The 12,831-nt window shown below is 45.5% G+C and overlaps 1 protein-coding gene across 1 annotated transcript in view; it reads left to right on the plus strand.

Annotated features, from left to right (window-relative positions):
• The first annotated feature begins 12,481 nt into the window (after window positions 1–12,481).
• Window positions 12,482–12,831, plus strand: part of LOC116940299 (very long chain fatty acid elongase 6-like) — a 41,072-nt gene continuing 40,722 nt past the window's right edge. The window contains exon 1 of the mRNA XM_032949931.2: window positions 12,482–12,740. Within this exon, the coding sequence (XP_032805822.1) occupies window positions 12,658–12,740 (83 nt within the window). The 5' untranslated portion in view covers window positions 12,482–12,657. The remainder of the gene's footprint in view (window positions 12,741–12,831) is intronic.

Below are 12,831 nucleotides of genomic sequence, written 5' to 3' on the forward strand. Positions count from 1 at the left end.
GCCTGCTTGGTGGCCTTTAGTGCGGCCCCTGATGTTCGGCCCCCGACAATACCACGAGTGTGAAAACAGGCCCCGTTGTGCTGTCAAGCCCAGTGGCTTCAAATATGTGGAGGGCCCTCGCACTGATGATGTAGTATCGCCAAAAGTGACTCCTCTCTGGAAGAACGCTGGCGTAAATAAATGATCTCAAGAAGATGTCACGTTTAATATGATTAATAACTCTTGGAAATGTAACATATTTTCAAGTCTTGTTGGCATGTCTCGTTTTTTGTTGTTGTTGCTTTTCCTGGATTGATATTTTAAATCGCATGCCTTGGTTTGTTGTCGTTCACATTTGATGTCATTTAGCAGTGCCTACTCTACCAGTTAATTGAAAACGTTGTCTTTGCTAGTCGACAAAAAATATATTGTTTTCCCCAATGTCAAGTCTACAAGGCGCTCACTGTGTGAAATGACAAAACTAAGCTGTGCTGAGATGACATTTTGCTTTGGTTTGGTGAATTTAAAAATAAACCTCACGCTCAAGAGGCGCAGACGTTCCGCTCAGAATTCCAAACGGTTCATGGATACGCCTCACTGTCACTCAATCGTTTTACCAGGCACGAATTTTAATTGTGACTACAAATTCCGGTAAGTACTTTGTTTACTTGAGAAAAAATATATTTATGAGTGTCCCCCCCCCCTTTTAGCAGTAAAGGCCAATTTAAAGCGTTCGTGACTGCAGGGATTCATCTTCTTGGTTCTTTCGGTAAAGTCACCACGTAGAATGGAAATAAAATAATAATAAATGAAACGTAATAAATTATTTTTAAAAAACGTAATAAAATATTTTATTACGTTGTATTATGTTTTATTTTTATTATTTAATTTCCATTCTACGTGGTGACTTTACCGACAGAACCAAGAAGACAGTAAAGGCCAATCGCGCTGTGCGGCTCTACTCCACGTGACGACGGTACTGTTGTTACTACGCGGTTCAGATCTTAGCTACAATCATGGTTTACATCGGTCGCAAAACAAACAGCAAGCATCCGTACATGCTGCACATGTTATAGGAACAACGTGAACAAAAAAACATACAAGGCGTGACGACATTCTTTTGCGGACAAAACGTAAATAAAGGGATTTAAACAAATCTTAACTTACCAAAGCGAACACAACCAGTAACCAGGGACTGTAGGTAGCCTCGCTTAGTCGCAAGAAATGTTTTTAATAAGAGTACTGCAGTACATTGAATTTAGTACAATTATTTGTTGGCGACGTATGGTGCAAAATAAGTTCACCATACATCCTAAGCGGAGGACCCAGATAAATGCCACCTATAAGAGGAGAGAACGCTTAAAGGCCCTGCCGGACAGGCTCACAACCTAGTTACTTACTGTCATCTCCTGACCCAGTGGGTTTGGGAAATTCAGATTATTTTTTAAGTATTGTTTCGAGAGAAAAACTGGAGCCCCCAGAGAAAATCAATGCATAAGAGGAGAGAATATTACACGATGCTTGCTAGCAATCCGAAAACACATTTTGAATAAATCAATGAAGTGGGTGCAATTCTGCAGAAACTCCACGCTTGATAATGAAAATAAGAACTTCTAGCCGTTTGTCAATCCACTGCTGGATGAATAGGCTCCCCATGCTGGGTCGGATATGGGAGCTATTTGACCGTACTTCGAGGGCAGTTTTTGATATAATTTGCCACTGATGTTAACCGTGGTCTGGAATCAAGCTCAGGCCACCAGGCTCAAAGCACAGCGCAATAACCTCACCACCCAACAATTACAGAGATGGTGGAATACGCTTAAGGGCCAAGATCAGGAAGCTCTTTCACACGAGAGTTGAGCCTTTGTTAACATCTAATGATGCTGGATGTAATCTGCAACACAGAGTTGTGTAAAACCCAATAATAATGTGTTTTTTGGGGGGGGGTTACATTGCGTAAAAATAAATGTGTCGTTAAACCCGCCACCACCCCACACAGCCAATTAGTAAGGTTTATAACGTAAACAAAACAATGTGTTACTAGTACAGCACACCTGTGTGTGGGGGAGTAAACCAAGAAAATTTATAATTCGAGTATCGTGACGATTTGGCAGTAAGGGGCCGTCCATAAATGACGTCACGCGATTTTGGACGATTTTTGACCACCCTCCCCCCCCCCTCGTCACATGGCGTCACAAAAAGTCAGACCCCCCTCAAAAATGACGTCACAAAGCTCTACCCCCCCCCCAAACCATATTTCAATTTTGAAAATAAAACATGCTTCAAATCGCTTTAAACTATTATCATTGCAGTGCGTATTTCATGTGGCGCTGCACTCTGATGTCGTAGGAGAAAACATTTATTAAAAAGTATATTTAATTAAGTAGAACGTGTTGTCTATATTTATTTAAAGTTGCGCATTTTGATGTGACGTCACATTTCTCAACCCCCCCCCTCAACCCCCCCCCCCCCCCCAGGTGCGTGACGTCATTTATGGACGGCCCCTAATTACAACCGGCATCATCAGGCGCCAGCCAGATTTGTGGAGAAATCCTCCTGTTTCGTTCTTACGTAAAGTGTCAACGTTTTTTTTGCCTGCTTTTCCAATAAACTAGTTTGCTGAAAAACCCCCAAATCAAAATTTTTGACGTTTACCCATGGCGTCACGTCTCGACTTAATTGGCTCTGCCGGGTGCTTGAGGGTTATAGTTACAGAGATTAATTGACGTTCACGGTCGAACCCAAAAATAAAATAATTATGAATCAAGAGATCATCTGTGCTCGTTGCTCATGCTCGAAGTCGCATTGTTAATTTTAAGTGGTTTCCTTTAGTTTGGATCTATTCTTTAGCAGTGGCTGTCAGGAGATAGTGAGTTTGTGACTTGTTTTTGTGTCACTGTGAAATTAGCCTTCTAATTTTTCATGAACGATTATCGTGGAATTTGATGTTAAGGCTACACACACCTAAATGTTACCTTATACAGGTCTTAATGTTTACACTGTGAACTCGTTTATATAGTAATTAACTAATTATTGTCTTCTGATACTGTGGGGCGAGTGGGTATTGCTTTGGTATAGCACTGGGTGGTCTGACTCCAGCTAACGATGTGGGGACTTTATATTTAAAATACTGTGCGCTTCTGAGATAATGCTTCAACAGTTTTATATTTTTATTATTTTATTTTTCCCTTCTACGTGACTTTACCGAAAGAACCAAGAATATAGTAGCTCACCAATTATACATTACAATAAAAAATATTAAATGTCTGTTGATGAAAGGTTTTAGCAATGCACCGCCCCCGCTAGAATTCAGTGAATTGTCCCAATTTCAGGGTCGTGATTTTATTCAGTAATTGATTGTTTTTGTTAAATTGTAGTAGTGAATGCAGCACCTCTAATGACTGCTGGATTAAATGAACCCATTATATACAGAAATTATTATTATTATTCACAGCTCTTTGTCTGGATGAAGTTCCCGTGAGAGTTGTTTGTCCAAACGTCACCACGCTGGTCAGTGGGCCAAGTATCAAACTTGGGTTTTATTCGGCCTGATTTTGCAGTGGGCTAGCCACTGCGCAAACAATACGGTACATTGTAAACGGACCAAAAAACGATTACATTGATTCTTAGAAAGGTTTCTCTGCGTGGAGCGTTTACCTAAGAATCTATATTAATCAATTAATTGATGCGTCATTCATTACACGCTTGCTATTAATGTGCACAGCACGGTACACCACGATGGATGGCGCTGCGTGAAAACGTGCATCTCGCGACGAGGTTAAACCTCGCGCAGATGGCGGGGAATGGAGGAACGATCTAAAACTAAACTAAAAACGATTTTTAATTTCACCAGGCAAAATCCACTGAGCTACATAGCTCTTTTTACAAAAGCGACCTGGCCATCACGAATGATCGCCCAAAGAAGTGGCTTATCACGTGGACATTTATAGCAGCCCAAATTCTTTAAACGCTTGTTTTGTAAATGTGGAGGGAAATCCCGAAGGACCCCCAGAAAAATCCACACGACCACCATGAGAGAGAGAGAGAGAGACATGCAAAATCCAAATAAACAGTAGGCGTCAGGGTCGGGATCGAACCAACGACCTCCAGTATCCCAGGCAAGGTAGTTAACGTCTCGCCACTCAGACGGTTCGCGTTCACCACGTGTGACTGATATTTTTTGGGTTGCACGGTGGCCTAGAAAACAAAAACAAAAAAAACAGGCGGAGCGACACGGAGAGAAAGGCCCCAAGGATATCCGCGCACCGTTGCACAGCCACTGTCAACGTAAACAACCTTGCATTGTGTAAAAATGCCGCCCGGTATCCGCACCACAAGACGATGATGCCGCGTGCACTCAGACCGAAATTCCGACGTTTGATCGTCTGCCATTGATTGTACTCGGGTTCGGGTGAGGGTTCAAGCGTCATCTTGTCCGAGGTCTGGGACATTCAGTACGCGTTTGCAATCTACAGGTCGTAGGTCATGAAATAGATTGAAGATTACCTGTACGGGACAAGTGCCCTTTCATACCGCATCTGGAGCCGACCGGCGCTTTGCAACTGAACGTGTCGGGAGGTCACTTCACGTGACCAGACCGAACATATCTGGTTTCTGTGACCACACAACAGCTTCCTGTCGCTTTCATCGTTGGATGAAAGCCTCCTCCACACGGTGTCGGTCAGGTGGGTGCTGTTTGACCAAACTTCACCATGACGGTCAGTGCGGACTGGTGAAGCAGGGAGCCCAGAACCGGCTCAGATATCACTTGCCACTGATATTGACTGCGGATGGAAATTACACTCAGGTTATCAGGTTCATTGAGTGTGTTATCAGGTTAATGGTGCAGTGCCAACGAACTGTAACCGCTCCGTTGAGAGGCCCTCCCATCAAATGCCCCAGCTGTACGCATGCCTTCGTTTCTCGCTCGCATATTCAGCTCGTTATTCAATTTACGAATGATTTGTTCGCGTTGATATGTATTGATTTACGGAATGGAGGCGACAAAGCAAGGCCCTCTGTGTGATGCTAATGTTGTTGTGAACGTATCAAATGCGCTAAAAAGTGCGGTAACAAAAAACACGCAAAAACAGAACGTAGATCGAAGTAAAAACCGGGTCGGCTTTGTGATTTCAAAATGAAAAAGGACGTTCACATACCTGTCAACCCCTTATCAGTGCCCTACCTTATTACAGACCAATTCGGACCTTATTGGTCACCCCGTGCCCCTTATAGATCTCAACTTTCACCCTACAAAGTCCCATCGCAAGGTAGAAACACGGACACATAAGACAAAAACATGTCTTTTGCCCGTATCCAAACGGCTGCACGGCCGTATGGACCTGAAAACTCAATTTCCATTGCACAAAAATACGGGGCAAATAGTGATGGGTCGACAGGTTTGCGTTAAGGGTCCGTGCAAGATTGCCAGGGACCCATTACGCTTTACGTCACTGCCATCTGATGCAGACACGCTGATCCCTGTGCTGCCGATCGCGACGTTCAACAATCGGATGGGTGCCTTTACGTGTCCAAATATTCGTGTCATTAATGACCGCACAGCTGAAGCGACGACTCTAAGGGTTGCTGCGTGTGAGGTGGGGGGGGTGTCGCAGCGTCGTTACATTTCTCGCGACCAACTCAGAAGTTTGCAAATGGCAACAAACAAACAAAAATTGACGTTTTACCACTGAAACAAAAGAAGAGCACTTCTGAAAATTTGCTGACGCGACGTGCATGGCGGCGGCGTTATAATGAAGAAAACAGCTTGCGTCGCGAGCACGTTAAGCGAGAGAACAAATCGCGCCGCAAGTGTTGACACAGCTTCAGGCGGCACGGTTATTTACCGTAAGAAATTAAGCCATGAAGGTGCTTTAGTGGATTTTTTTTAAAGTTTGAACTTTGATCCTCCTCGTCAGGGCTGAATTTCAGCGGCTCTCAAATGGCAGTCCTCTCCCGCCTGAGTCATAATTGGTTTATTTTGGGTTAGGTCATCGTGTAAAAAACTGTACGTACGAACCTCCGAATAGCACGGCTGGATACGTACGGTGCGAAAGAAGTTGAACGTACACACGAAACTTCTTCAAACATACGTATGTTGAACTTATATTCTTGGTTCTTTCGGTAAAGTCACGTAAAAGGAAAACAATAAAATAATAAAAATATAAAACAATAAAAATCCCTGCAGTCACGAAAGCTTTAAATATGTTGAACTTGTTTATTTGTTGAACTTCTTTCGCGCCGTCCGTAGCCAACCGTGCTAATCGAAGGTGCAGGAGGGGGGAGGACAACGGACTGAACACAAAAAGCAGTTCTTAAGAAATGTGTTTTCAATCTCGATGGAAAAGTGCACAGTTCCATTGGCTTTCTAATATCGGAACGGAAGAGCGTTCCAGATGGCCGCACGCGATGCAGTGTCCATAGATTGCCAAATCTGTGGAAATTGAGAGGCATAACCCACTCCATCGGAGGGGTGTGAGCAACGATGTTTGAGTAACGATGACCTTTGCTCAAGGTGTGCCCAGGATAAACAGTTAAGTTGGAGAGAGCCAACGGTTCAAATAAGGTTGTGCATCTTGAGTAACTTACCACCCAATGTTAACACTGTGTGAGCAAAATGCTACATTATCTTTCATGAATGCCATACACTTAATCTGTAACACCAACGCACGGGGTTATTCATTAACTATGGATAGAGCCTTCAATTACAATTGCAATATTACTTTGAACTATTGATGCAACAAATAAACTAAAATAATGGCAGAATAGGCGGAGTAAAAACGTGAATAGCCTGAGACAGTTTCTCAGTGGGAATTTGTATAAAAAAAAAACATTTCCATTCAACACGCATTAATCGGATTGGCTAAGCATCTCAGAGTAAGGTTCCTCCAGAAACACAATGAGGTTTTTATGGTAAAAAAAAGACAATTAATAACAATGATGCTAATTTGTAACGCGCACAATTTTTACTTGCCCGTAGCCAGCGACCCTGATGCGCGGAGTAATGGTTCACAACCTTCGCGATGACTTGCGATGGTTGTGTATTCAACAGTCAGTGCCTTATTCTTGGTTCTTTCGGTAAAGTCACATAGATGGAATATGAATTCCTGCAGTCACGAAAGTTTTTAGTCTAAAGTCAGTTGCCTTTTTGACATTGTCGTGGATGTAGTGGTCTGCAGTGGCTGGAAGAGTTCACGTGAACCCATGATACAGACACATATCATCACCAGCCATGATCTATCCACTGCTGAATGAAGGTCTTCATAATCCCTTATGGTCATAGAATGCAACGATCCATCTCGCTCCTGCACGTGAGCTGATCTCATCCCTTCATCCCCGTGGTTGAAGTGCTTTCGGTGTTTTCCCTTCCTTTGGCTGCCAGTTAGTCGTTAGTCTCGACCATCAGCCACGGTGGCGTGATGTTAACTACCTCACCTGGTAGACAGGAGGTCGTGGGTTCAATCCCGACCCTGGCGCCTGCTGTATATTTGGAGTTTGCGTGTCTCTCTCCCCACGATTGCGTGGCATTTTATCATGGTCTTCCAGTTTTTCCTTTCACATTCCGAAACGTGCGTTTAAAGCTATTGGCTGCTCTAATTTTCCACGTGATTAGCCACTTCGTTGAGATATAATTTGTGGCCAGGTCGCTTCTGAAAAAAAGCTAGAAAGCTCAGTGGGCCTTACCTGGTAATATATATATATTTTAGCGGCGTGTCTGGGTCAAGCCACTTTTTGCTAACAGTAAACGTGATGTTTCGACCTTGAGTATGTTCACTGACATGCGTTCCTCTATCTGTCTCAGTCAAATTCCAAGCATGTACCCCTCGATGCCTATTCACACTTTTGAGATTTTGTTTCATTCTATTCGTCACTTGTCCACGTTTCAGATCCACATGTCACAGCAGGTGATGTGCACTGGCTGAATGTTTTATTTATTTTTGGAGCACGTTTGAAAAAGTAAATTTTCCCAAATCACTTCAACCTGCTCTTCTCAACCACCATGTCACCGTGTTGACTGTGATCCACCTTCAATAGCTGCCCTTGGTGTACACACTTTGTTGCGTTTCCCAACTATGTCGCAGCAGCAGATATCTTCAGTTGTTTAGCGAACTGGTTGTACATGACATGCCTTCCTTTATTAGGTTTTCCAACAATTTTCCATAGTTAATTTCCAATGATTATAATAATGCCTATGTCATCGGTAAATCTGATACGGTTAATATCCATTTACGTCTAGCCGTTTTTTCCTCTCCTATGATGCAATGTTCAGAAAACATCTTCTCACCTCGCTGCGAATAAGCGTGTCAACTTTGTACGACTCCCCTTCAAATATTGTCTACATTAAGCCATTACTTGCCACATGCAAGCTCAGTGGAGCCCTTCCAAGTTTTTGTAAAGTAATTATATATCATTCACACGTAGTTTGCGAGAGGTTGAATGAGTGCATGAATATCCATGGAGCCAAATACAATTTTCAGAGTACACATAGGGTGTGCATAATGGTGTTTTGACATTCATTAGCTTTTTTCAGAATCTGATTGACAGTTTGAATGCAGCCACCAAGATAAACGCATCGATTCTCACATGCATGTTTATTTTTTGTACGGTGAGATTGTGCTGTGCACATTGTGATTCCGAGTGGTGAGAAATATCAGAAGCAGCCCTGGATCCTTTCCCCCTATCTTAACCAACCCTTTACCAGCATGGTGAAGTACGGTCAAACAACCCCCATGACTTAAATTTTGATTTAAAGCTTTCGTGACTGCAGGGATTCATATTCTTGGTTCTTTACCGAAAGAACCAAGAATATGAACCCCCATGACCTTCATCCAGCAGTGAATTGGAAAAAGGGTAGTTAATGATTACTATTATTTTTTATTGTGAGTTGAATTGTGGAACCCATGCATCATCACTCTTATGGAATGTGCCATTTAGTGATAAGAGAAAGTTGAAAGCAAGCAATCTTGGAGTCCAAGATAATAGAAAAGGTCACTTCAGTGTAATGAATTAGGCACTAGTTAGGCAAAGTCGCGTCTTTATGCACAAATCATACCGTAATAATGTGCCCGTGATTTACATGCTGGTGGCTGATGTGTTAACGGAGTTTTATATACCGGCTTCTTAAAATATTTGTCCATGTGTTCATTCTGCTTATCTCATTTTCCGACAGTAATCCCTTATCTTTTAAAGGCTATTTTAAGATATACATATATATTTTAAAGGCGCTGTATAGTTTAAACCACTTATTTGCCAAAGCAATTATTGGGCAGTGTAATCCTCCTCGCATAGAAACAGTGCAGCTTTGAGTGGTTATTGATCACAAAATAAAATTTCATTTCACACGTTACGGCACATATCACCTGTACATTGGGGGGGGTTCACGATCGATTCGTGAGATGGTCGTTTTTTTAGAGGTCATAGAGCGCTGAGCTGGCCCAAACGATTGAGGCCATGGGTTCGAATCTATGCAAGCTGCATGTGATTAAACCGGGTTCTCAATTCTCTCTCTATTTCTCGAGCATATGGCAAGTATGTGGAAATCACAGTCCAAGTTTAGGTCTGCGAACCATTCCATAGCTTCGGGAGTTGCTTGCCAAGTGCTGCTCAGTCTGCCGAAGAGCGGGCGTCTGATGCAGGTATTCGCGATATGGTTCATTGTCTAGTTCGGGTGGCCGAAGAGATGATGTTTCTCAGATCTGCAACCAGTGCCAGATTTGCACACACAAAAACACCCGATCACATCAAAAGTGGTTCTGTAACTTCCTTTTGCCTGAATTACAGCTCTGGGAATTGAAGATATTAGTTTGTTTTTTTGCACGCTTTCATTTAACTCGCTGTTGTTGTAGCCTCAAATCTTGTAACTCAATTTTAACCCACTTCCCAATGTGGTATCGACTGCAAACTTGCTATACTTATGTCAGACTGATGATAATACTATATTTTATCATAAAAAAAAACATCAAAATATATATTTATTTACATTTTTTCTGTTATGTTTCGGCTTGGGTATAATTGTCCACGGTCAACTGACGTTGGCTGTAATTGATCACGGTCCCCTTACGTTGTGGCAAGCTTCGAGGCCACTTCCTGGAGTCGTGGATTCTTCCATTACTAGTACATTTCATAAAAGCGTGTTTAAATTTTTTTTTTTACATTATTTATTAATACGACGAACATTACTCAAAGCGGTAAGGGTGGTTGGGAAAGTGCTGCCTGGCCCACTACTGGGTGGGCCAGAGTGCCACTTGAAGGGATCTTGGTATTAGCTCTGTGACATCTGCTTCCGTGGGCCATTCTCTAACACGGGAGGGATGCACTCCTCTTGCGGGATCCGAACTGGTTCTGTGTCTCACGGCGTGACGCCGATAGCAAAATTCGGAGAAAATTATGGGAGAAACACGTCACATATCTTTTTTTTAATGGACATTCATAATTGACATCGATACGTAAGCTCACATCGCAAGCACGCATCGAAAAATCTAATGTTTTCAGTCTCGTGCACGTGATATAATGGCTTAACGTGACTGGCTGCCCCTAGAGACCGCTACATTCACACAGCAATGTAATGCAACAACAACAAAATCCTTTTTTCCGGGTTTAATCCCCAAGTCCGAATTCTTCGCGTATCGCTTAAGGGCGAGATGGAAGGGGTGTCGGAGGGTTGTTGAATCCTTTCACCTTGGTGACCAACAGGCTCACACGAACACACACGAACACACGAATGCAGTGTCTGTGGCTGACGCGATATTGCGTGGCAGAGCCACACCTCGCCCCGAGCCAAACGAGGCAGCGGCAGCAGCGTGGAGCCGTCCCAAGGCGTGTCCACGTGTAGCAGCAGCAGGAACAGTAGCAGGAGGAACAGCAGCAGGAGGAACAGCAGGAGGAGGAGCAGCAGCAGGAGGAGCAGCAGGAGGAACGGCAGGAGGAGAAGCAGCAGGAGGAGGAACAGCAGCAGGAGGAACAGCAGCAGGAGGAACAGCAGCAGGAGGAGCAGCAGGAGGAGGAGCAGCAGCAGGAGGAACAGCAGCAGGAGGAGGAGCAGCAGGAGGAGGAGGAGGAGCAGCAGGAGGAGGAGCAGCAGGAGGAGGAACAGCAGCAGGAGGAACAGCAGCAGGAGGAGCAGCAGGAGGAGGAGCAGCAGCAGGAGGAACAGCAGCAGGAGGAGGAGCAGCAGGAGGAGGAGGAGCAGCAGGAGGAGGAGCAGCAGGAGGAGGAACAGCAGCAGGAGGAGGAACAGCAGGAGGAGGAGGAGCAGCAGGAGGAGGAGGAACAGCAGCAGGAGGAGGAGCAGCAGCAGGAGGAGCAGCAGTAGGAGGAGGAGGAACAGAAGCAGGAAGAGGAACAGCAGGAGGAGGAGAAACAGCAGGAGGAGGAGGAACAGCAGGAGGAGGAGGAACAGCAGCAGGAGGAGCAGCAGCAGGAGGAGCAGCAGCAGGAGGAGGAACAGCAGCAGGAGGAGCAGCAGCAGGAGGAGGAACAGCAGCAGGAGGAGGAGCAGCAGCAGGAGGAGGAACAGCAGGAGGAGCAGCAGGAGGAGGAACAGCAGGAGGAGGAACAGCAGGAGGAGGAGCAGCAGGAGGAGGAACAGCAGGAGGAGGAACAGCAGGAGGAGGAACAGCAGCAGGAGGAGGAACAGCAGGAGGAGGAGCAGCAGGAGGAGGAACAGCAGGAGGAGGAACAGCAGGAGGAGGAACAGCAGGAGGAGGAGGAACAGCAGGAGGAGCAGCAGCAGGAGGAGGAACAGCAGCAGGAGGAGGAACAGCAGCAGGAGGAGGAGCAGGAAGAGGAAGAAGACGCAGAATGTTTTTTTCTGTTACTTGACTGTGTCAGACGAGACCACCAACACGCGGGGCCCGGGAGTGGCTGTGCGGGGTGGGATAGGCGCACGGTTTCCAACACCCCCCATCCCCTTCCTCCCATCGATCTTCAAAACGCCCTCGTGTAATGCAAATTAAAGATTCCAACATGTAATCGTGAAATTGAGCCCGTGGATTCATTCGAGCGGACGCGTGTTAAACCCGCGATATTGTGCAGGGGCGGGTTTTTAAAACGTGAACCCCCCCCCGTCACAAGTGCGATGAATGGTATCGTCCGCGAGTATATATGTAACGTGCAAGTGGGCGCGCCTCTCGCTCGTCAGTCGAGGGAGGATTTTTTTTGCGGCTTTTTGGAGGAAGCGCGGCCACCCCCCACCCCCTAACCGAGACATTCACAGCCGCCGCCGCCATCCACCACCACCACCAACCCTCTAAGCCGCTGCCGCCGCCTTACCCCCCTGCCGCCTCTCTTGTGCCGCCGACGTTCTTCGGCTTTCGTTTAACACGCAGTAAATACATTCATTCATATGTCGTTCCTCTAAAGTCGCCAGGCGCTTTCTTATTTGCCCCCCACCCCCCCAACCTTTTTGCTGTTTAAATTTTTTTCACGAACGCACACGCGGGCGGGCGGGCGGGCGGGCGGGCGGGCGCGCACGTGGCATCGCTCAGAGCAGAGGGAAGAAGAAGGAGGAGCAGGGGGGGGGGGCTGTCGCGCTCGGCGCTTAACAGGGGGGGGGGCAGTTTTTTTTGGGTTTGTAAATTAAATTTCTTTAAATAATATATATTCTTTGAAAAAAATTAAATCTCATATCTCTACGTTGGTGACGAAGTGCCCCCCCTCCCCCCCCTGCACGGCGTAACGATGTCAGTCATTTCTCTTCAAGAATACGAGTTCGAAAGGGTCTTCAATGAAGCGGAGGCTATTGAATGGATGCAGGACAACTGGTAAGGAGGAAGAAGGGCCGCTCAGACCTTCGCCTCGCCCCGCGCGCTCACCCAAGGCATCGTCGCCGTACCATTCATTACCCCCGGGCCA

This window comes from Petromyzon marinus, chromosome 8, assembly GCF_048934315.1.
Source record: "Petromyzon marinus isolate PM22_M1 ecotype Great Lakes invasive population chromosome 8, UKy_Petmar_22M1.pri1.0, whole genome shotgun sequence".
In the NCBI taxonomy this organism is placed as follows: domain Eukaryota; kingdom Metazoa; phylum Chordata; class Hyperoartia; order Petromyzontiformes; family Petromyzontidae; genus Petromyzon; species Petromyzon marinus.